At 39.2% G+C, this 19,460-nt stretch overlaps 7 protein-coding genes and 1 non-coding gene across 8 annotated transcripts; 2 read left to right on the top strand and 6 right to left on the bottom strand.

The window, feature by feature from the left end:
- Positions 1-215: 215 nt before the first annotated feature.
- ATC70_000248 (uncharacterized protein) lies at positions 216-1,209 on the top strand (the record flags this gene model as incomplete). The annotated part of the gene is made up of 2 exons (XM_064819666.1): positions 216-616; positions 678-1,209. The coding sequence occupies 2 exons, from the start codon at positions 216-218 to the stop codon at positions 1,207-1,209; spliced, it is 933 nt and encodes a 310-aa protein (XP_064683586.1).
- Positions 1,210-4,308: 3,099 nt separating this feature from the next.
- ATC70_000247 lies at positions 4,309-4,380 on the top strand. The gene has a single exon. It is a non-coding gene; the product is annotated as a tRNA-Gln (tRNA).
- Positions 4,381-5,751: 1,371 nt separating this feature from the next.
- Positions 5,752-6,822, bottom strand: ATC70_000246 (uncharacterized protein; the record flags this gene model as incomplete). The annotated part of the gene is made up of 1 exon (XM_064819665.1): positions 5,752-6,822. The coding sequence occupies one exon, from the start codon at positions 6,820-6,822 to the stop codon at positions 5,752-5,754; it is 1,071 nt and encodes a 356-aa protein (XP_064683585.1).
- Positions 6,823-7,003: 181 nt separating this feature from the next.
- ATC70_000245 (uncharacterized protein) lies at positions 7,004-8,419 on the bottom strand (the record flags this gene model as incomplete). The annotated part of the gene is made up of 2 exons (XM_064819664.1): positions 7,004-8,079; positions 8,203-8,419. 2 exons carry the CDS (start codon positions 8,417-8,419, stop codon positions 7,004-7,006), a joined length of 1,293 nt encoding a protein of 430 aa, XP_064683584.1.
- Positions 8,420-8,943: 524 nt separating this feature from the next.
- ATC70_000244 (uncharacterized protein) lies at positions 8,944-11,867 on the bottom strand (the record flags this gene model as incomplete). The annotated part of the gene is made up of 8 exons (XM_064819663.1): positions 8,944-9,798; positions 9,861-10,572; positions 10,628-10,759; positions 10,871-10,900; positions 10,970-11,140; positions 11,194-11,365; positions 11,436-11,712; positions 11,775-11,867. The coding sequence occupies 8 exons, from the start codon at positions 11,865-11,867 to the stop codon at positions 8,944-8,946; spliced, it is 2,442 nt and encodes an 813-aa protein (XP_064683583.1).
- A 201-nt stretch (positions 11,868-12,068) lies between these two features.
- On the bottom strand, positions 12,069-13,244 carry ATC70_000243 (uncharacterized protein; the record flags this gene model as incomplete). Its single annotated transcript, XM_064819662.1, has 9 exons — positions 12,069-12,116; positions 12,189-12,291; positions 12,352-12,417; positions 12,472-12,632; positions 12,710-12,762; positions 12,822-12,880; positions 12,946-13,020; positions 13,073-13,163; positions 13,226-13,244. 9 exons carry the CDS (start codon positions 13,242-13,244, stop codon positions 12,069-12,071), a joined length of 675 nt encoding a protein of 224 aa, XP_064683582.1.
- Positions 13,245-14,292: 1,048 nt separating this feature from the next.
- On the bottom strand, positions 14,293-16,405 carry ATC70_000242 (uncharacterized protein; the record flags this gene model as incomplete). Its single annotated transcript, XM_064819661.1, has 9 exons — positions 14,293-14,619; positions 14,680-14,945; positions 15,017-15,121; positions 15,180-15,233; positions 15,294-15,543; positions 15,599-15,734; positions 15,790-15,855; positions 15,915-16,263; positions 16,327-16,405. 9 exons carry the CDS (start codon positions 16,403-16,405, stop codon positions 14,293-14,295), a joined length of 1,632 nt encoding a protein of 543 aa, XP_064683581.1.
- A 477-nt stretch (positions 16,406-16,882) lies between these two features.
- On the bottom strand, positions 16,883-19,000 carry ATC70_000241 (uncharacterized protein; the record flags this gene model as incomplete). Its single annotated transcript, XM_064819660.1, has 9 exons — positions 16,883-17,194; positions 17,245-17,483; positions 17,552-17,656; positions 17,717-17,779; positions 17,860-18,106; positions 18,162-18,312; positions 18,374-18,439; positions 18,498-18,855; positions 18,916-19,000. 9 exons carry the CDS (start codon positions 18,998-19,000, stop codon positions 16,883-16,885), a joined length of 1,626 nt encoding a protein of 541 aa, XP_064683580.1.
- Between the last annotated feature and the right edge of the window lie 460 nt (positions 19,001-19,460).

The raw sequence follows: 19,460 nt of genomic DNA, 5'->3' as shown, positions 1-19,460 counted from the left end.
AGTGTTCACTTTTTAATTGCGATTATTTTATTTTGAGTAGATGACGAAGATGATGCCTCAAGCGAAGATGAGCAGGAAACCATAAGCATCAGTCCATATGAATGTTCGATCTCAAAGACAACTCATACCAGCAGGTTCATGAAAATGGACTTTCTGCAGCAGACATCTTTGTAGCAAAAAAAGCTACTCATGTTCCACGGGGTTCTGCTTCAAAAATGGCCGATTTACTTGGGGTTCCTTCACAGCAGATTCAACGAATGGGTGGTTGGAACACTGATACTATGTCAAACTCCTATCTTGATTCTCTTCCTCGCCAATTCATGCGCGTTATGACCGGCTTTGAAAGCGATGCTAGCTATTACTTGCCTAGGGCTATAGAGGAGCCATGTGACAGATTGAAGCAGTTGGTGTTTCCCTGGGTTGACTATTGGTATGATCGACATTCAAGCGGGACAGTTCAAGAAACTTCTGGTTCAGCCGACAAGTTTCTGCTTTTGATTAAATGCTTCAAGACGACTTTCTTACAAGACGCAGCTGTGATGATGGACATAATACCTGAACACCCTATTTGGAGACACGAAATTTTCAGAAACCCACTCTTTCTAGAATTTCAAAGGTATAAAGCCTTTTTTTTCGAAATGAAAACTGTGTGTCTGATCTTTTTGCTTTGTTTATAGAAAAGCAAAAGCTCACGTTGAAGAAAGTGAAGTGCCTCATTCATTAATTATTGAAAGATTTGCTCCTGAAGTACAAGAGCAGCTTTCCAACATCAACCGAAGTATAGCAAATACAATGCGAGAATTGAATGAACGTCAAAAGAAGTCGGATGAAATCCAGCAGCAAATGCAAAAAGTGTTTGACAATATAGTCACCGGAAAGCAGCTACTGCAACTGTCTTTTAGGATGGACCAAGAGAACCAAGCAGTAGCGACAACAGGCGCTGTCGCAAATACCTCTGCCTTGCCAAGATCAGAAGATGTATCGCAATCAAAACAATTTTCGGAAGAAGCCCAACAAAGCCCACCACCACCAGATTACAACAACACCGCAGTTGCAACTATTTCACTTCCATACAATCAAGAGGGTGTACCGTTATACAAAATGAATCGACAAGTGACAACTGTGTGTGATCTTTGGGACGAGTGGACAATAGGTCGAGATGGATTCTGGTCTGTTCAAGAATTAGAAGACAAATGGGGCGCTAAATGAAGAAAAGACGACAGAAAATGGTTCAATATCCGTAAAAAAATCACTGATTTTGTTGAAGGCCTTCAGCTGGATCTTGGTCTCTCCCCCGCTGTAGGCGCCTTACAAAAGGTGCTCAACACTCGCCACTGGTCTTTGGATCACTTGGGCACCGAGCTCCAAAAAGGCGCTTTTTTCCTTGCGAAGAAACGAAAAGAAGAAAATTACAACACTTCTAGTTGAGCCTCTTTTACCATCAATAGTTGCATTTTCATTAATAAATATTTTTTTTTCCTGTGGATTTTGTAAATATCGCTTAAAATGCGTTATATAAATCTGGGTCCCAAAATAGCAGGGAACCTCAAATGGCACCCACTACTGAGAGTTGGTAAATAATCCTTTATTATTGGATAACCTCTCGTCCGGCGGCAAAATCTGAAAGTTAAAACTGCTAAACATTGGGAGAGTTTTGTGGGCCACTGTACATATTACCTTGTTGGGTAATATATATGAGGAAGTTATTTTACTATTTGCTGCTTCAGTTTGATTGAAAATGTATTCAACAGTATCTATGTATCATTTAAAACTTAGTTCAACTTTCAAGCTTTCGAAAGCGTCTGTTTCCCAATTTACAAAGCTCTCCAAAAATTTATCATCTACCTGCAAAAAGAATATTCGTAAATTACCCCTAGGGTAATATAGGGTAATATTTCAAAAAGTTGCAGTGAAATCGAGATGGAGCCAAGTAGCTAACAAAAAAATACACACTTATCAACTTGTCGTGCCTGTAGTAAAAAGGGGTTAAAAAAAGCAGGTAGAATACTGTTAAAATCCTTCTTTATTCGAAATTAGGATAATGTGCAATAAAATGTATATTCTACGTCTCTATTTATATTATTTGGTTTATATCTCTTATCTGGCAGCAGTTTAGTAGTTGCCAGTGATTCCATTACATTATATATTTTTGTTGGGTCATTTAGTTGTTGATCTGATGGATCAAGAACGGTATTTCAATATATGGTTTTTGAATCACGCGTAAAGAATAGCTCTTTATTGTTGAGCCTGTATCCTTTTTAGGTATATTTATGTTACAACACATTACAATACCCTTGACATTTACTTTAGTATCTGTCATCTCTTATTTTAGAGCATTTAACCCTTGCTATCATCATGCTAATACTATTATTATGCATGCCTATCTGCTGATGGTAGCATGGTTTGATTGAGATGACATTTATTTTGGGTTTTGTTTATGATGGGAATCTAGTCTAGTTCACTTCAGTTCCTAAATTTAGGTTTAAGCCAGATTTGAAGAAACCAACTAAAAGGCGCCAGCGTATACACTACGGCCCAACTGATGTTCTCATGAGAACATCGATGTGCTCATATGAGAATCTATTTGATGTTCTCTAATGAGCACATCGATGTTCCCGAAAGGTGAAAAATGCTCTCATATGGGAACATCGGCGTTCCTAAAGATCTATTATAAGTCGGCCGATGTTCTTATGAGAACATCCGAAATGTTCCCATGTGAGTACATTCATATTCTTATATGAGCACATCGATTTTCAGAAATTTGAAAAAAAGAATGCTCCTACATCGGTCGAACCCACAACCTATCGGTTGTGGATCTGACGTTCTTCCCACTAACTACTCGAATATCTTATTGAAATATATTCTTTTACTTTAATAAGTAGTTATTAGGTAATTTTAAATTGCCATTTTCTCGTGCAATTTATAATACGTTTAATAATTTTATGAATCTTACAGATAATAAAAGTCTCTCTGTTGCCTACAGTATTATAGTTTAGCTATTCAAACCATTTTATCCATGTGGAAAACTACACCTTCTCAAATGAGAACATCGATGTTCCCAAAAGAGCACATCCATGTTCTGTGAGAACATCAGTTGGGCCGTAGTGATACTCGAAGGTTCTGGAAACTGATAGCAGGCATTGATCTGATTATCAGTTGCTATATCAAGTACTATATCTACTCAAAAGTTCCATTGTTTAAGTAATTATCGATCGTAGAAATAGTATAAATATAAGTTGTAAATGCATTTAATAAACAGCATCTTTCAACATAATCACTAAGTATTAGTTACACTCTATTTCTTTGTTAACTCTACCTATTTGATCCATCTCACAAGATGACAAACTTGATAAATATCAAGCTCTCTATAACGATTACCTTGGTAGTTAGTAATCAAGATATAAGTATTGTTGTGTGGGAAGGAAGACTGTAAGAACTATCCCAATAATTATGAGAGATGAATTTAAGGGTTCTTTAGGTTTGTTCGTACTAGATTGGCACTAGTAACAAAACTCCAGATTAGAATAAGAAAAATGGATAATGTTTATTAAGATGCAATTCAAAATACTATTTATATATGCTATTGTTCTATTGTTATTCTCCTGTCAGACTCAATTCAGATCCGAATGTCAGTGCCCTGATAAAATGTAACCCCAAATTGGATTGCTTTCAATTTAATGTCAGTTTCATGTACCCGCGTTCTTGAGTCGATCCCATTGTTTAAAATAGTAACACCCCAATTCCATTGTTGTAATTCCACTTGAATCTTGCATCGATTCGGCATCAATTGGTTTGCATCTATCCTGAGTCAAAGTCCAGAGTCAAATCCACATTTCAAAATAGTAATGCTTGGCTATTAGCGCGCAATCTCATTTAGATCCCTGACTAATTCATCGATTCAACATTATCGGCTCCGAATATTGATTAGGTTTTCGGCTAAACTTGACAAGAAGCACCACGATCAAACGAATATGTAACAACACCAAAATAGAAGCGACACCAATTGAGTAAGCACCAACATTGATTAGCAATACACCAAATAGAGACCACATCGACTAGAATAACAGTATCAACGCATCATCAAGAGATAACATACAGTTTTACAACAATTATATGAGTGTGTCAATGCACCAGAACACCACACCAACGAGGAGTAACCCTTCAAGTAAGACATAGTAGATAAGTTAGAGAATTATACCTTGAATCCACCACATTGCGCCTTTCCCATATACGATACGTTGCCTTTTTAGGAAATCTAGATAGAGCCAAGTAACCAAGAAAAAGATACACACGTATCAACTATAACATGGTTTCATAGTGTAATGGTTATCATATCGGTCTTTGAATCCGGTGATCCGAGTTCGATTCTCGGTGAGACCTTTTTGTAATTTGTTTTAATTGTAGTGTATGTAGATTTTTTTTCCATGTGTTGTCGCTATTTACATGTTTTGCTTCACAAGTCAAATAGTATAAATATGAGAGCTAATAACTGTCAAAATCAGCAATCGTTGTCTTTTAACTTATAACTGATTCATTATATATCTTATATTATTATCACGAGACATGTTTCATCTTGAATATCCTTTCATTAAATTTTTTTGCGCAATGATTCCAGGATCGTACAGTGTCAGGTACACACCGACTTTGTTTGTAATCTTTTAATTAGTACTAGTTGCACAACACCGCTTCGCGGTGTATACAACGTCGTGCTGCCGCAGGCTTACTCCACCATTAAACAAAGCTTTATATCTGTTGAGAAATGATGAGACTAACGGCCTGATAATTAAAAATGGATGTAGTTTGAGATATAAAAACTTTATTGAAAGACCTCAGTGTATACTATATTGTGTGTATAGTGGCCAGGTAGGTTCTCCAGTACAGAAATATCAGGATCAACCATGATTCTTATCGATGATGGCTTACTGACCCTTGACATTGCGACGTACAACTGACCATGCGAGAAGACGTGAGAGGGGAGATATAGTCCAACGTTAGATAATGTTTGTCCCTGCGATTTGTTTATAGTCATGGCAAAGGCCAATCTCACAGGAAACTGGGTGTGACTGAAGTCGAATGGAATTCTACCGTTGGCTTCTGTAATAAACTTGATCCTTGGGATATACACAATGTCACCTGCTTTTGGCCCTGTGGCAATGGTGGCTTCAATTGTTCTAACACCCAAAGATTTCACGATTAGCCTGGTTCCATTGCATAATCCAGCTGAAGGATCTAAGTTTCTCAAGATCGTTATTGGAGATCCAACTCTCAAAACCAATTCATGTGGAGGCAGAGAGCCAGATTCTATGGAGTTGAGAAGCTCGAGAGGCACCTGCATTCGAAATTGAGGATCACAGACTTGATCATAGCTGTAATAAGTGAACTTTCTTCCCGGCAAGTTGTCAAGTAGCAGATTGTTTATGACTGAGACATCTTGATTCTTTGGGGTCAATATAACACGCTTCGCAAAATATTGGTCAATCGTTGAGCTATTGCTGATGTTTGGAAACACAACAGCTAGCAAATCCAGCAAGTTGGTAGAATTGAGCTATTTCAGAGGATGGTGTAAAATCACACATTGTTGTAGATGAGGTGTCGATGGGGATTTTAAAGGTAGTGTGGGCAGTTCGACCTCCTTTCAGCAGCAGAGCCGCCGTTTCTGTTGAAGCAACTGCAATTGCAATATGATTTTGTTTGCGAACGGCATCTAACAAAGCATTGATGATGAAAGTTTTCCCAGTACCGCCAGGCCCGTCAATAAAAAAACAGTTTGGACTGTGCAGCATCATAGTTTTTGTCAGCTAACGCGCAACTTTGAATGGCATTATAAGCCATCAATTGACTTGGATTGAATGGCAATGAGTTTGGGTCAGGAGCTTCCAAGGCTTCAATTAGCAGAGTGGCATGCATCCTTTCCAGCGGGGTAGAGTCCTCAGGGTAAGCATAATTATCCCTAGTATCAACAGTAGGGAAAATGTCCTTGAAACCATCCATAGTTTTCAAATCAAATTGGTTAGCAACCAAAATTTGATTCAAATCAAGAAGGCAGTGGCCGTACATCTCATCTGTTATTTCAGTGGGAACAGGTTGATTCAGAGTTCTTGCCTTTTGTTGCCTATGATACAGATAGTCCTCGGCTAGATGCAGTCTGTGATTCAACCATAGCTGAAAAGGATCAGAGACATCGCAGAAGGAGAGCAGAATACAGAAGAGTTGCCGTATTTTTTGAGGTGACATAGTGGTGCTTGCTTCTGACATGGTATCATTCCATTCATTGTCATCTTGAAGAAGACCCATTGCTCTGGCAGTAGCCTGATAAGACGGATAGACGCGGCCATTGTACGTTCGCATGTAGGTAAAGGATGTTGCTCCTGGAATTCGATACAACAGAATTTTTAAATGATACTTTTCAATATCTTTTGGAGATACAGCGTAGACTCTGCCAATGACTCCACCAAAACCTGAACGTCTAGGTTTCCAAACTCTTGGGTTCTGTTGTTTATGAAAAACGTACTTTTCACAGAAGTCCAGATACAAAGTTTGCTTAGCTTCGTTATCTTCAGGATTTTCGAGATTGTACTTGAACCAAGCTGTCAGGGTTGTTTCTGGAAGTGTACGGTTCAAGACCTGGTCAGAACTTTCGTTCTCGTTAAAGTACACCCTTCTATCGTTCTCCAAATGGATATACAGGCGCTCTGTAGAGGGGTATTCCTTATGCATAGGGAAAGACATGATTCTCCAACAGGCTTCAGATGTCGAGACATATCTTGCATCAAGAAACTTTTTGATCTCATCCTGATGATCATCTTGAGCAGATGAACCCATGTATACCTGTGCTCTGTCATGGCCCTTGTATACATATTTGTATATGTATTTGACCGAGTTGACCTGGCTGCAAATCTCCACGTTGATGTGTGCGTTGTATTTAGCGACCAAACAAAGATTATGAGGCACGACCCAGCGATTATCAATAGTGATTCTTCCACTATGCCTGGAAATTGTACGATCAGTCATCAATCAAAACGTATTGAAGAGGATCAAAGAATTGATTGGTTTCATTAATTCTTGTTAGGTTATCACCAGAACCTTTCAATCTTAAAATGATATCACAATTTTTCGGCTGTTCGTTGCTGCTTTCATCGTCGCCATCAAACAATAGTATACCAATTTCTGGAACTCTAGGTCTATTATATCTTCTTGGATCAGGAGAATCCTCTGAACGAAATACCATTCGTATATTCTGAATTCCTTCAGGTTGCCCAACTGATAGCTCCTCCATGGTTTTAAATAAGTCAACAAAAGGATTGACTTCGTGCATCATATTTTGGAGGAGACGCATAGTGGTTCTCTCAATGTTGGGGTTTCCAGCAACATTCAGTCGGTTTTGGAGCTCATTTTCCCCATCGAATATATACATTTGAGCAAATTTTGGGCGTGTATCATTTGCTGGCATAAATGCAGAGCTCATGAGATGATAGACGCTACCGTGAATACGAAATGCGTAGGCACCATTTTGATTATTCGCAACTGATTGATCTAAAGTTGCATTCATGGATGTAAAGCTGAGAGCAGAATTGTACGTTCTAATATTCGATTTGAACTCTTTGCTAACATCGTCATTGCCACTCAAAAGATTGACAATAAGCTCTGGAAAATGGTGTACTGGCTTCAAGATTGCCTGGCCATCTTGACAGCAGATTTGAAACGTTGGAGAAGCTCTTGTTGTTCTTTGCTTTCTTTCATCAATCCACATGTAGGCTCCACATTTTGAGCACAAAGCATTCATGCCTCCCAAATCATTTCGGTTAGCCTCAGGCGCTTCAGAATTTCGCGCCATCAAAAAAGAATCTATTACACCTGTACGTAGAGGATTTTCGGCACAATTATAATGAGATCGGCGTTGGTGTCCTTCTATTCCACAAAAGGGACATACAACTGCTGTTACGATGACATTGGAGTCCAGAGTTTCAGCTGTGGCCTCAGATTGAGAGGCATTTGGAAAGTCTTGTACAATTGGTGTTGAAGATGGTTGCTCAGATGGCTGATTGATTGGATTTAGCGCACAGTCAAGATGATTTCTGTCTATATGTCCTTCTCTATGGCACCATGGGCAAGTTGCTCTCCTGTCAGAAGTATTTCGAAGTATCCTCATTCCACAATCCTTATGCGAACGCCTTTAGTGTCCAGCGCGGCCATACCACTTACACCTTTCTATATTCTCGTTGACGGTAGCTCCTAATTTCAAAAGTGGGCTCATGTACGTTGGAAAAGTTGTTACTGGAATCTTACCTTCAATAGGCTCAGGAACAACAGGATTTGCAGTTTCAGGGAAATTGTGAAAGACAAAATTTACAGTATATGGCTCAGCTGGAGTATTCGAAGAATCAGAGCGGTTTAAACGACTTCTCAAGCTTCGAGGCATTTGGATTGTTAGGTAAAACTTGGGTATATGAAGAGAAAAGGATTATGTAAATGCTTTATTTTCCAAGAATTTTGTTAGGCTTCTACCAAGCTGACAGTAATGGCTGATTTCCCTACGGGCACTCTTGTAATTAACTTTTTACTATGTGACGGCAGAATAAATATGTTATTTTAGGAGTTTGGTGATAAATATCAAACCATTTGCCAAAACAATAAAGATCATCTTCTATTTCAATTGTATTCTATTATATACATTTATCCACGTCTATTCTAAAGGCCATGTCTCTATTCACGACGAAAATCAATTTTTTTTACATGACTCGAGGGAAATAACCTTTAAGGATTTACTAATAAGATTTCTTACAGGTTGAGTTAGGCAAGATCAATGAGCCAAAGTCATATAAAGAGACCATGCTGATTTCAGCGAGAGATGATACATTAAGTCTCTATACTCACGTTCATAGTTAGCATATGCCGTTCTTACAAAAACGAATTGAAATTAATGTTTATTACATTTCATATAATCTAGTTCCATAAAGATTTTGATGGATTATAGGTAGTAGGTGAATTTTGTTGTTGTTGTTGTTGTTGTTGTTGTTGTTGTTGCTGAGTCATCATAGGTTGAAAAGCGGACGGTGCGGATACCGCTGAAGGAGGTGTAGGTGTATTATTTTGAGGTGGTGATGTTTGTGGTAATGGTGCTTGTTGAGAGATATAAGGTTGCGAAGATAAAATGGGCTGATAAATGGATTGCTGAGTAGGGTAGTTTAAAGATGATGGTACTGCATCGGATTCACTATTGACATCAAACACTACTTGTCCAAATAACCCTGTATCATATAAAAATTCCAAGCTATTGAAATCGATTTCATTGCCTCTATTCCAATTGAAAGCCAAAGCGGATGATTGATCTTGTGCTTGTTGTCTTGATTGATTAAAATAGCGTTGCTGTTGCTGTTGTTGTTGCCCAGTAGATGGAGGTGGTGTAGATGGCACTAAATAATGCTGGTTAGTAGCACTTTTGAAAGGGTCGTGAATATGTTGCTGTTGTTGATAGGGTGGGATGATGGAAGGTTCTGATGAGTTTGTGGTTGCACCCAAGAGGGAGGATAAGGCTGGCGGCTGATGTGTGTTATTCATAGAGACTGGAGACATGCTAATACTTGACGAAGAGTGGGAACTTGGTGATCTTGTCGTAACAGGCGATCTACTGTCGTAATTGATTTTGACATCTTGCTGCTTGGTGGAGTCAAACGTCGAGTAGGACGAATACGACGTTGTATTAACGTCTTCTTGTTCGTATAACTTTTGATGTGCGACCAAAAGCTCCTGAGTGGCATTTGCTAACCTCTCACACATTGGCCAGTAAGGTCGAAGCCCCTGTACAAATTAAAGAAATAAAGTGAGTACAGTAACCAGATGCTTAAACAAAATCTACCAACATCTATCAGGTCGTAGAGCACCTTGAGAGCTCTGCTGCTTTTCTTGCATAATTCAGGTGTCCCAGAAAAGGTAGAGGTCATCAATACTGTGGCAAACACATATGCAGAATAGCCCATATAAGGTAGCGTATTGGAGCCGCATAGATCCTTGATTGCTTCAAAAATACCCATCGCATCGCGCACACACAATCGACATGCATCAATACTGCTTTGTATACGACGATACAGGTCTTTTTCTATGATATCTGTAGGCTTGACATCACTGAAAGCTAAACTGACTCGATGCAAGATCATCATACTAGAGCACCAAACAGCGTGACTGGATAACCATATATTGACATAGTGATAGCTGGCGAATTGACGATGGTGATCCAAGTTTTTCTGATTGAATTGAAAGATATCAGGTAAACCGTCTTTCCAGGCACGCAATTGAGCATCCAAGTTTCTAAATTCAGCAATAGGAGGCCAATTGATAGCAGCAGAGGTTGATTTTGCTCGATTCATAAACTTGTTCACTTCGCCATACGTTTCGACACATCGCATATAGTGCTTTGCAATGTTCATCAAGGAATCATCTTGCAGTGATTTACCATCCACATTACGATGAAACATTGGGTCCCTCAATAGCAAGCATTCAGAAATGTTTGGAGGACTAGAATCACAGTCAGACCTATCTATACATTGGGGACGACGAGTACCGGCACTGGATAATCTATTAAGGCGAGATAAATTGCTCTGCTACATGTCATAAACAATCAAATACATACTTGTCGAGACAAAAGCAGCTCCAAAAAACTCTTCTTCTAAGCGCCATAGCTACTGTATCAATAGATCCATCCTGGGAAACAATAGGAAGGCCCAGGGTATCTTCTTTGTAATATCCCAATTCTTGACAAAATCTATAAATGATGATCAGTTAAATCGCATGTTTCAGGCCGAATTCTGCTTTCAGCCTTCTAATGAGAGCGAAAGAGATAGAGAGAAAGCATAAAAAGACTATGATAGACTACCTTACTGCTAAACCACCGTAAATCCATGATCTAATGAATCGAGCAAAAGGGTCAACTAAATCCCGCTTTGTTTTCGTATGGGATGTGCACAAAACTTACTTTGAGCCAGATGCACGACCGTATTCAAGGCACGACATGATCCCCCAAAATTGGACATTTTCTAGATTCGGTTGAAGTGTGTCGGCATCTACCAGGGACAAGGCCTTTTCAGCAAAGCGTTCTCCAGCCAGGTAGGGAGGGTTTGTCTTGATGGTCGGATTGTCCGAGAACCTATCAAGTCATCATGAGTTGCATTATTCAGTCTATAGACTGTCGTAATTTACCTCGCACCAATAGCCAATACACTGTATAACAACGGTCTTGAAATGGATCCATCCTGGATTGATTTCTTCAAAACATGTCTATGTACAAACGGAAATACAGAATTGATATTCTTGAAAAACAGATCGACCAAGTGATTTACAATGTCTAATGGAGGTAAATCGGAAGTTTGTTCTACTGAAAAGCGTTTAGATGTCATTTTTTTATATTTGACATATTGTTGCCATGGTGCGGCATAATTTACCTGGGTTTTCATACAGATGGATAGGCGAATGAGCCCTATTGGACGTGGAAGATAAGCTTCGATTCTCTTCATCACTAGCGTGAGGATGCTGATTGCTGTTGTTTGTATAATTAGGCACGCCTGGCCCCATCAGCTTTCGCTCCATTTGGGCAAGACGTTCTTCTAATAGCTGAACATAGCCTTTGCGAGGCCCTCTCTTTTTTGGCTCGGTATATTCACATAGCACATTGGCCTCTTGACACTGACCACAATCAGGTCTGCTCTCATCGCACTTGATCTTTATGAAATTGTGTGATTAAGATGCTTGATTCAATCAATTCAATTTTCCATAATTTATACCTTTTTCTTTCTACAATGAACACAAGCTTGACTGGCTCTTACTCGTTTCTTGCTATTGCTAGCTTTTGGTTCATAGTTTTGCTCATAAAACATTTTATCCAAGTTTATTGAAAAAAAAAGTGAGAAAAGAAGAGTAGAATAGAATTGAAAGTTTGGATCACAGTGATTTATGGTTGCATGTTTGAAAAAAAAAAAAAGAGAAAAAGTGGAGGAAAAACCAACCGTCCATTCAGAGGCAGAGAGGTAGAAATTTTACCCAGACACAGCCAATTGTCATGCCCAGCCGGATACAATTTATCCATAAATCGTCTTTTGACTGTGCACATCAGTCAAGGGTACATACTTTTTGTATGAATTTGCAACATGTCAAAAATATTATTCAATTGACGGCGGTTCAGTCTGTTTGTAACCTACCCTGACACTAAGCCATTTGGTTTCTGTGACATGACCATTTTCATCTTTGTCGTACAGCATAATCCATTGCTGTTCATCTTGTTTACCAACAGGAATAAACAATCTGGTACCATTCGATTACTATCATCAAAGTAATTCAACTGTATTTTATCAAGATTCTTACCTTCCGGGGCTTTTGAGTTGACTTATCAATGATTGAGGAGTTACTGGAGCAGCAGCGCCCACGTGTCTTGGATTGTTCTGGTGAGTTTAATCGAGATTGGATGCCGTGATCGAAACTTACATGCAGTCAAAAGGCGCTTCTTTTTCATATCCTAATCTCCCATCGGCTGCTACAAATTCCAATTGATGATAATCTGAATGATTTTTCTGTACGCTGCGTTTTGCAGAGTCGACCAATTCACTTATATGTTCCACTCCAACCACTTTTCCCGATGAGCCAACCTGTGTTCAAACAAAAAAGATTCCATCAGAATAAAATGACGTTTTAATGATCTTTGTTTCTCACTCATTCCACTCACCATGCTCGCCATACAGGCTGTTAAATAGCCGGATCCAGAACCTATATCCAAGGCTAACATGACAGAAATGAATAAAATGACATTTCACGGTGCTCCTGATCCCAATCTGTACCTTTCATTCCAGGTTTCAAAAAGGACTCCAAATTATCCAAAGCGTATCCGTGCATATGTCTATTGTATCAACCTTATACCATCAGTCGTCAACTCTAAAATGCAATTTCATGTACAATACGGACGGGGCTGAGATAGTCACTCCATAGCCAATGCCCTGTGGGCTATCCTCGTACGGATCTCTTGGACAAAAGTCCTTTCTATAATTGAACTTGGTCAGCATGGAAACTTTCAAAGAATAGAGCATCTTACCTGTCCACTGCCGTCATTGCTTGAACAACTCGTTCTTTTGTGATAATGCTGGCTTGAAATAGCTTTTGTACAAGCCCTTCATTGCTTGTTGCTAATATACGCACATGGGATCGTCTCAACAATACACAAATTTGCTCCAAGAGTATAACTTACCAGAACATGCCCATGCCATTTTGCAAGTTTATTTGAATTGAAGAAAGAGAGAGAAAAAAAAAAGCGCGGAGCCAGTTTTCATGTGAGAATTGTATATATGCTGAAACGAATCTAGACAGCATGTGCTAATCATTACAGTGCTTTATTGTAGCTCCATGGTAAATTGACAGCGAGAGATTTTATGCCGATGCAGAAATTGCCCACACGCAGAAAATTACAGCTACTATCTACTGCCACAGAACCATTCATATGCCGCATAAACAGATGGATAGCAATTATCATCCACGAGAAACTTCAATCAGTCGCCACTTTGAATGGGAATTCCCACCTCGCCATGGTTCTGGTAGGCGAGAAAAAAAAAAAAAAAGGAGACAAGCTGCACCTGCAATAAAATACATGAGGGGCATTTCATCACTAATAATTGCATAGTAGCCTTCCTTGTTTGTTTTGACTCGTTGAAAATGGGGCAAGCGAAAACCATCAGTAGATGCCAGGCTAGAGAATCCAATTAAGGCAATGTTCATCTTGACCAATTCCTTGACCATCCAAGTCGATGCTGGCGTAAAAGTATCCCGCACGACCTTCAAGATGTTGTTGATAAGCTTTGTTTTTGGCGAAGGCTAGTCGTTTTCGCCGGTATGATGCTGGTATATGCACAAGTTGACAACTGCGCAGACGTAAATGTTGCAAGTGCTATATGAAAGCTTCTTGCCTTCATCATTGATTGCCGATTCAAACTGAGGCATGTCAACAGTGTTTCGAGGTTCATTGTAAGAATCTATTGCTTTTTGAATACAATGCTCTACAATCTATGGGGGGGGGGGTGTAAGCATTTAGTTGGTGACAGAGATGCAAAGTATCTCTCGCAAAACAGAAAAAATTCGATTTGTCTGTAGCCATACATTGTACTATCAATTCTTGATGATCTCGCTGTAAGCTTGATTCTCCATTTCGCAATCATGTTGCTGTTGCAGTTTGGTGGAAAACCTGCAACAAAAAAGACTACATTGGCTAGAAAGTCGACTCTCTTGATACAGGGGTGCATAAAATGTATTTATTCAAGTGAATTAACTACCACCATCAGGTTTAACCACCTGCATTAATTTTATATGCGACGTTCTAACTGTGGATGTACCATCAGGTGTGACAATACTTGCTGATGTAGCTGTAGTCGATGGCTCAGATAGTCTTTCTTCAACAGTGGTCGAATGACGTTGCTGAACATGTTCATTTGGAGGGCTGACCTCTTGATAGTATTGCTTGTCGATCCTATCCCAATCAACATCCAGCATGGGGCTCTCATTTGGATCATCTTCTGCATGATTGTGCGATGAACGTGAATTCTTGCTTCGTTTTCTACAAAAGAAAACGAGTGCAATGATGGCCAGGATGCCCTATGTCATTTTTGTTTTGTCAGCAATCTCTTCAAACGATGAGTAATTGTTATTCATTACCACGACACTACAACCAACAGCAATACCAATGATGGCGCCAGTACTGAGACCTCCTCTTCCTTGACTTAATGTATTCGAGCCATTGTTACCATTTGAAGTCGTCCCATTCGTGTTGCTTGCGCTAGAATTGTTGATATTAGGGAAGGCACTGAGAAATGAAATGGTATTAACGTCTGCAACATCCAATATCATCAAGTCGTTTGTGGGGTTGCCGCTCAAGTCCAAGCCAAACATGATGAATAAATTTGTACCGTTCACCAAGACAGCTATTCATTAACAACTTGGTCAGTGAAAAAACAAGCCTTGCTCGACCTTTTTTTTTTGATTGCTCTTTTACCAGAATGATGTGATCGTGGTCCAGAAACACCCAAGGGTGCTGTCAAAGTATGCATACGCCATGTCATTTTTGGAACATTCAGTGTATAGCAATAGTCCTGCACAGCTATACATGTACGATATGAACAACAGTGCAAAAAGAGTATATTTGCTGAATACTTTACCAACTTTATCGTCATATGTTCCTCCGTAGATCAAGATGTTCTGTCCATCAGATACTGAAAACAATGGCTGTCAACATACATGTGAAGATGTGCAGGTTAGCTATTATAACTTACACAAAGTGGCTGTATGCATCTTTCGTTCTTTGGGATAATCAGGACCACTAAGGGGCTCGTATGACCATAGTCCATTCGTGGTATCAAAAGTCATGGCATAGGTAAAGTAACTGTTGAATAAGCTTTGGCTGGTAGAATTGTAGTAGGTGCCTCCAAGATAAAAAATCTTCTTTGTTGCTGGGTGATAAGTAGCAGTTGGCGATGTGTGATAGTCGGCTGGGCCTATAGATTGTTGAGGGATGGACCAAGTCTATCATTCTGCCATTAATAATGAAATAGAAGGATTATAATGCGAGCAAACTCACATTGGTATTTAGATTCAAGAAAGTAAAGTAATAAAATCCTGCATAGCTGTTGTATAAGCCATCTGTATTGTTAAAGGTCAAGTTGGGAACAGAGGTGCCGCCCAGGGCAACGAAATTGGATCCAGGCTGGACATGTCTATCATAACTTTGTGAGCAACATTCAATTTACCATTCGAAATGTTCATATTTACTCTTGATATCCACCATAAAATCCAATGCCATTCAACTCTGGAATATAAACACCTGTGCCATAATAACTTGAATGAAAAAACCAATGAGTGAACATTTCATACTTGAAGCAATTGCTGTATACTACATTTGACGATCACCTCCGTTGCTCGCATCATAGTAGTTTGGCAACTTATCCCAAGAATTCGTTTCTGCATTGTATACGATGGAGTGATCCAACAATGGTGTATTTCCGTAATTGTATCCACCTTGAAGCATGAGCCTTTTTCCATCTGGAAAAGGCACTGCTTGAGCAAAGGCTCTGAAGCCAAAATTATTAGAAGATTGAGGTGTAACAGATTCCCATTTGCTGATCAAATTTTGGAACGATGCACCGTTGTTGTTGTTGATATCAAGTACTGCCAATGTATCATTGTCTGTAGAGCCCTTGACATAACCGCCATAACAATAAATCTTGTTTGATAAGTAAGCGCAATCTATAGACAAGTGTGTTAGAGAGCAAAAGAAATAGAGACCTATAGTCAACCAATAAGACGTACTAGCCGCTCTACGAGGCGCAATGGCAATTGATTGAATACTTGATACAAGTGTCAAAGCTAAAAAGATAATTCCTTTCATTTTCTATGATCCAGGGAGTGATATACCCCCTTTTGACTAAATGAAATTACCGAGAAAAATAAAAAAAAAAGAGGAAAAGAGAGTGATATGCAGTTAGTGATCCCAAATGAAAATTAGATATCAAGTTAATGTGATACACATTGTTAGTTTTAGTAGTATAGCTGCCTGTCGTACCACCAGAAAACTATAGGCATTGCTGAGTGATTCAAATGGGTAATAATGAGGCTTGTTTATCACCAAATATATATGGGTTGTAGATGATAACAGTTTTACCAACAACATGACCTCAGTGAATGCGTGGTGAACAGAAGCTCGAAATTTGAAGCACTCGTTCCCTAAATAAGACAAGATCATCATCAAACAATAGCTGGAAGCAATAAAACGTGCACCGAGTTTATTTACAGTAAAGATCAGTGATCACAAGGGTACAGCAGAAAGTGATTAACGTATGTCGTGTAACTTTTGACAATAGTTAATTCAAGGTAACTGACTCTTATCTTCTCTTCCTCCATCTGGTTTCACTGCGCCTGTTTGCGATATGGGCCTCTCATGAAAGATTGATAGTATGTTATTGTTGCTGGTCTCTTGAGATTGAACAGCATGTGGCACTTGGGTAATAGTGGCTACCAATGTAGATGTAGGGCTTGTCATGAACTCTCTTTTCGTGGGAGGCATTTCATGAAACTGATGCTCGATCTGATCCCAGTCAACATCAAGCGTTTCATGCTGGTCTTTTGCTGCCTGCTTCTTTCTTTTGTAAAGCAGAATGGCGATAATTAAAGCAATAACCTAAAAGGATGTCAGTGAAAACAATAGTTTGGCTGATTCCAAGACTTTACCACAGCTATTGCGCCAACAGTAATGCCTGCTATTGCTCCTGAAGATAACCGTGCTGAATCGCCTTGTTTAACATCATTTTTTGTTGCCATTGCGGAAGATCCTTCTTCCAGCGGAAACTGATCTGAAAACTGTATAGCTGATACATTGCGAACATCCAGAACAGATACGTTATTTGTTGTATCGTTGGCTGCTGTTTTACCAAGCAAGATAAACAAGGCTGTATCATTGACAAGCACAGCTTTTTTTATCATGAAAGGAAATGAGTGAAAAACAAGCAAGTAGGCCAATGCAATCTCTCTTTTTTACCATTATGATAATACCTGGGTCCGATGTTTGGGCTGATTGCATTGAGTGAATGCGCTGTCCATACGCAATCGCCAATGTCAAGCGTATAGCAATAATCTTGAACAGCTGAAGATATAGGATTAGTATGTGGTTTCATGACGCTTTCTATCTACAACTATCCATTACGATCGTCATCTTCGCTGAGCGGTGATCCTCCGTACATCAAGATAGTATTAGCTGTGCCAGTTACTACATACAAAAAAAAGGTATCAGCTAGGACTCTCAAGGAAAAAAAAAAAAAAAAAAAAAAAAACTCTTTGCACGCATACATAAAGTAGCTGAATGTAAGACTCTGGGTGTAGGTATTTGCACACCCGTTAAAGTTATGTTATCCCAAGTTAGAGTTTTCATTTGAAATGTAAGACTCCATGTCAACGGTATGGCCACATCAGTGCGCACCACAGGATCGTATCTTTTGCCTCCCAAATAGTAGATAGTTTGGGTTGGTTCGTGATAAGTAGCTGTCATTTGCATTGGCAAAATATTGTACGGCTGCACTGGAGGCACTCTCCAAGCCTAGAAAAGAGCAAGTTAGGCTGTTTGTGGTTGTGTGTTTCAATATAGAACCTACATTAGAGTTGACACTGTAGATTGTTAAATAGTAGAACCCTACGTAACTCTCATAAGATGTGTTTTTGTAGGGCAATGTAGCATCGTATGTGTAGCCCTTTGGAAAAGTAGTATTGTCGAGCTTGACATAGGTGTAGTTTGCTGGTACCCGTCTATAACAGATAGTCAGTCGTCTTGGTCAGACTTTTGATTTTATTGGATTGAGGTACGCACGTTTCTCTTCCTCCATAAAATGCAATCTCGCTGGTCAAGGAGATGTACGCCGCTGTACCAGAAAAACTATACGATTGAATATGGTTAACATTCTGCATCCATACGTAGAGGAAAACATCAGCACATTTGTCTAACACCTCCATTTCTAGGTTCAGTATAATCTTCGAGCGAAGACCATTCATTATTAACTGTATCATAGAGTACCGTTTGCCTTTGAAGTTTATTAGGTAGCTCATTGGAACCGCCTTGAATTAGCATCTTAAAACCATCTGCCAATGCCGTATATTGACTGTCGTAGCGTGCTTCTCTTATGATGCTAGTCTCTCCAATTGGCAAGACTTGGATATCCCACTTATTTTCTAGATTAGTAACATTTGTGCTATCAGTTTGACTGATATCCAAATAGTTGACCGAAGTGTCGTAGCCTTTATTGTTAGGGCTCCCTCCAAAGCACATAATCCGTTTAGATAGATAAGCGCAATCTAGTGTGGTGACGGTGGTGTCAGCAAATATGAAAAAAGGTCGCTTGATTACAAACCTACATGCAGCATTTCGTCGCACAATTTGACCAGCATACACTGTGTTCATAGTAAGCAGCAATGCAAGCGATAAATGCTTGAGCATCATTTTTTGTATGTAATTAATAGACAGGGTATCGTTCCAAAACTTTTTCAAAAAGAAAAGCAGCAGTGTTTATATACAAACGTGTATTCTATGATTCAGGCTAATAAAGTTTCTTCTGATTTGTTTGATCAAGTGAGTGATACGAAGATCTTCTTTTAAATTTACACAGGTTGGATGCTGGGAGATCTTAGCAAACAAAGCGCGTTGTTGAAGTGCCCACTGATCTGTCAAGATTATGTTGTGATGAAATCATTGATTTCCGTTGTGAAAATCAAGAATTAGTAGGCATTCAGTTTCTGAATTCTACTAAATGCACCATGTCATGCTGTAAACAATGGCGAAGCAAGGTTATATTTTTTCTATAAATACAAACAAAGATACATCTTAGAATTGTATACTTATGTCGTGACCGAAAGTCGTAACACAGGGGGGGGGGGATCACCATTTAAATAAGCAGACGTAG

The sequence above is a fragment of the Mucor velutinosus genome (genome assembly GCF_035048745.1).
Source record: "Mucor velutinosus strain NIH1002 chromosome Unknown tig00000041, whole genome shotgun sequence".
Lineage (NCBI taxonomy): Eukaryota > Fungi > Mucoromycota > Mucoromycetes > Mucorales > Mucoraceae > Mucor > Mucor velutinosus.
This window is presented reverse-complemented; position numbering and strand designations above follow the sequence as displayed.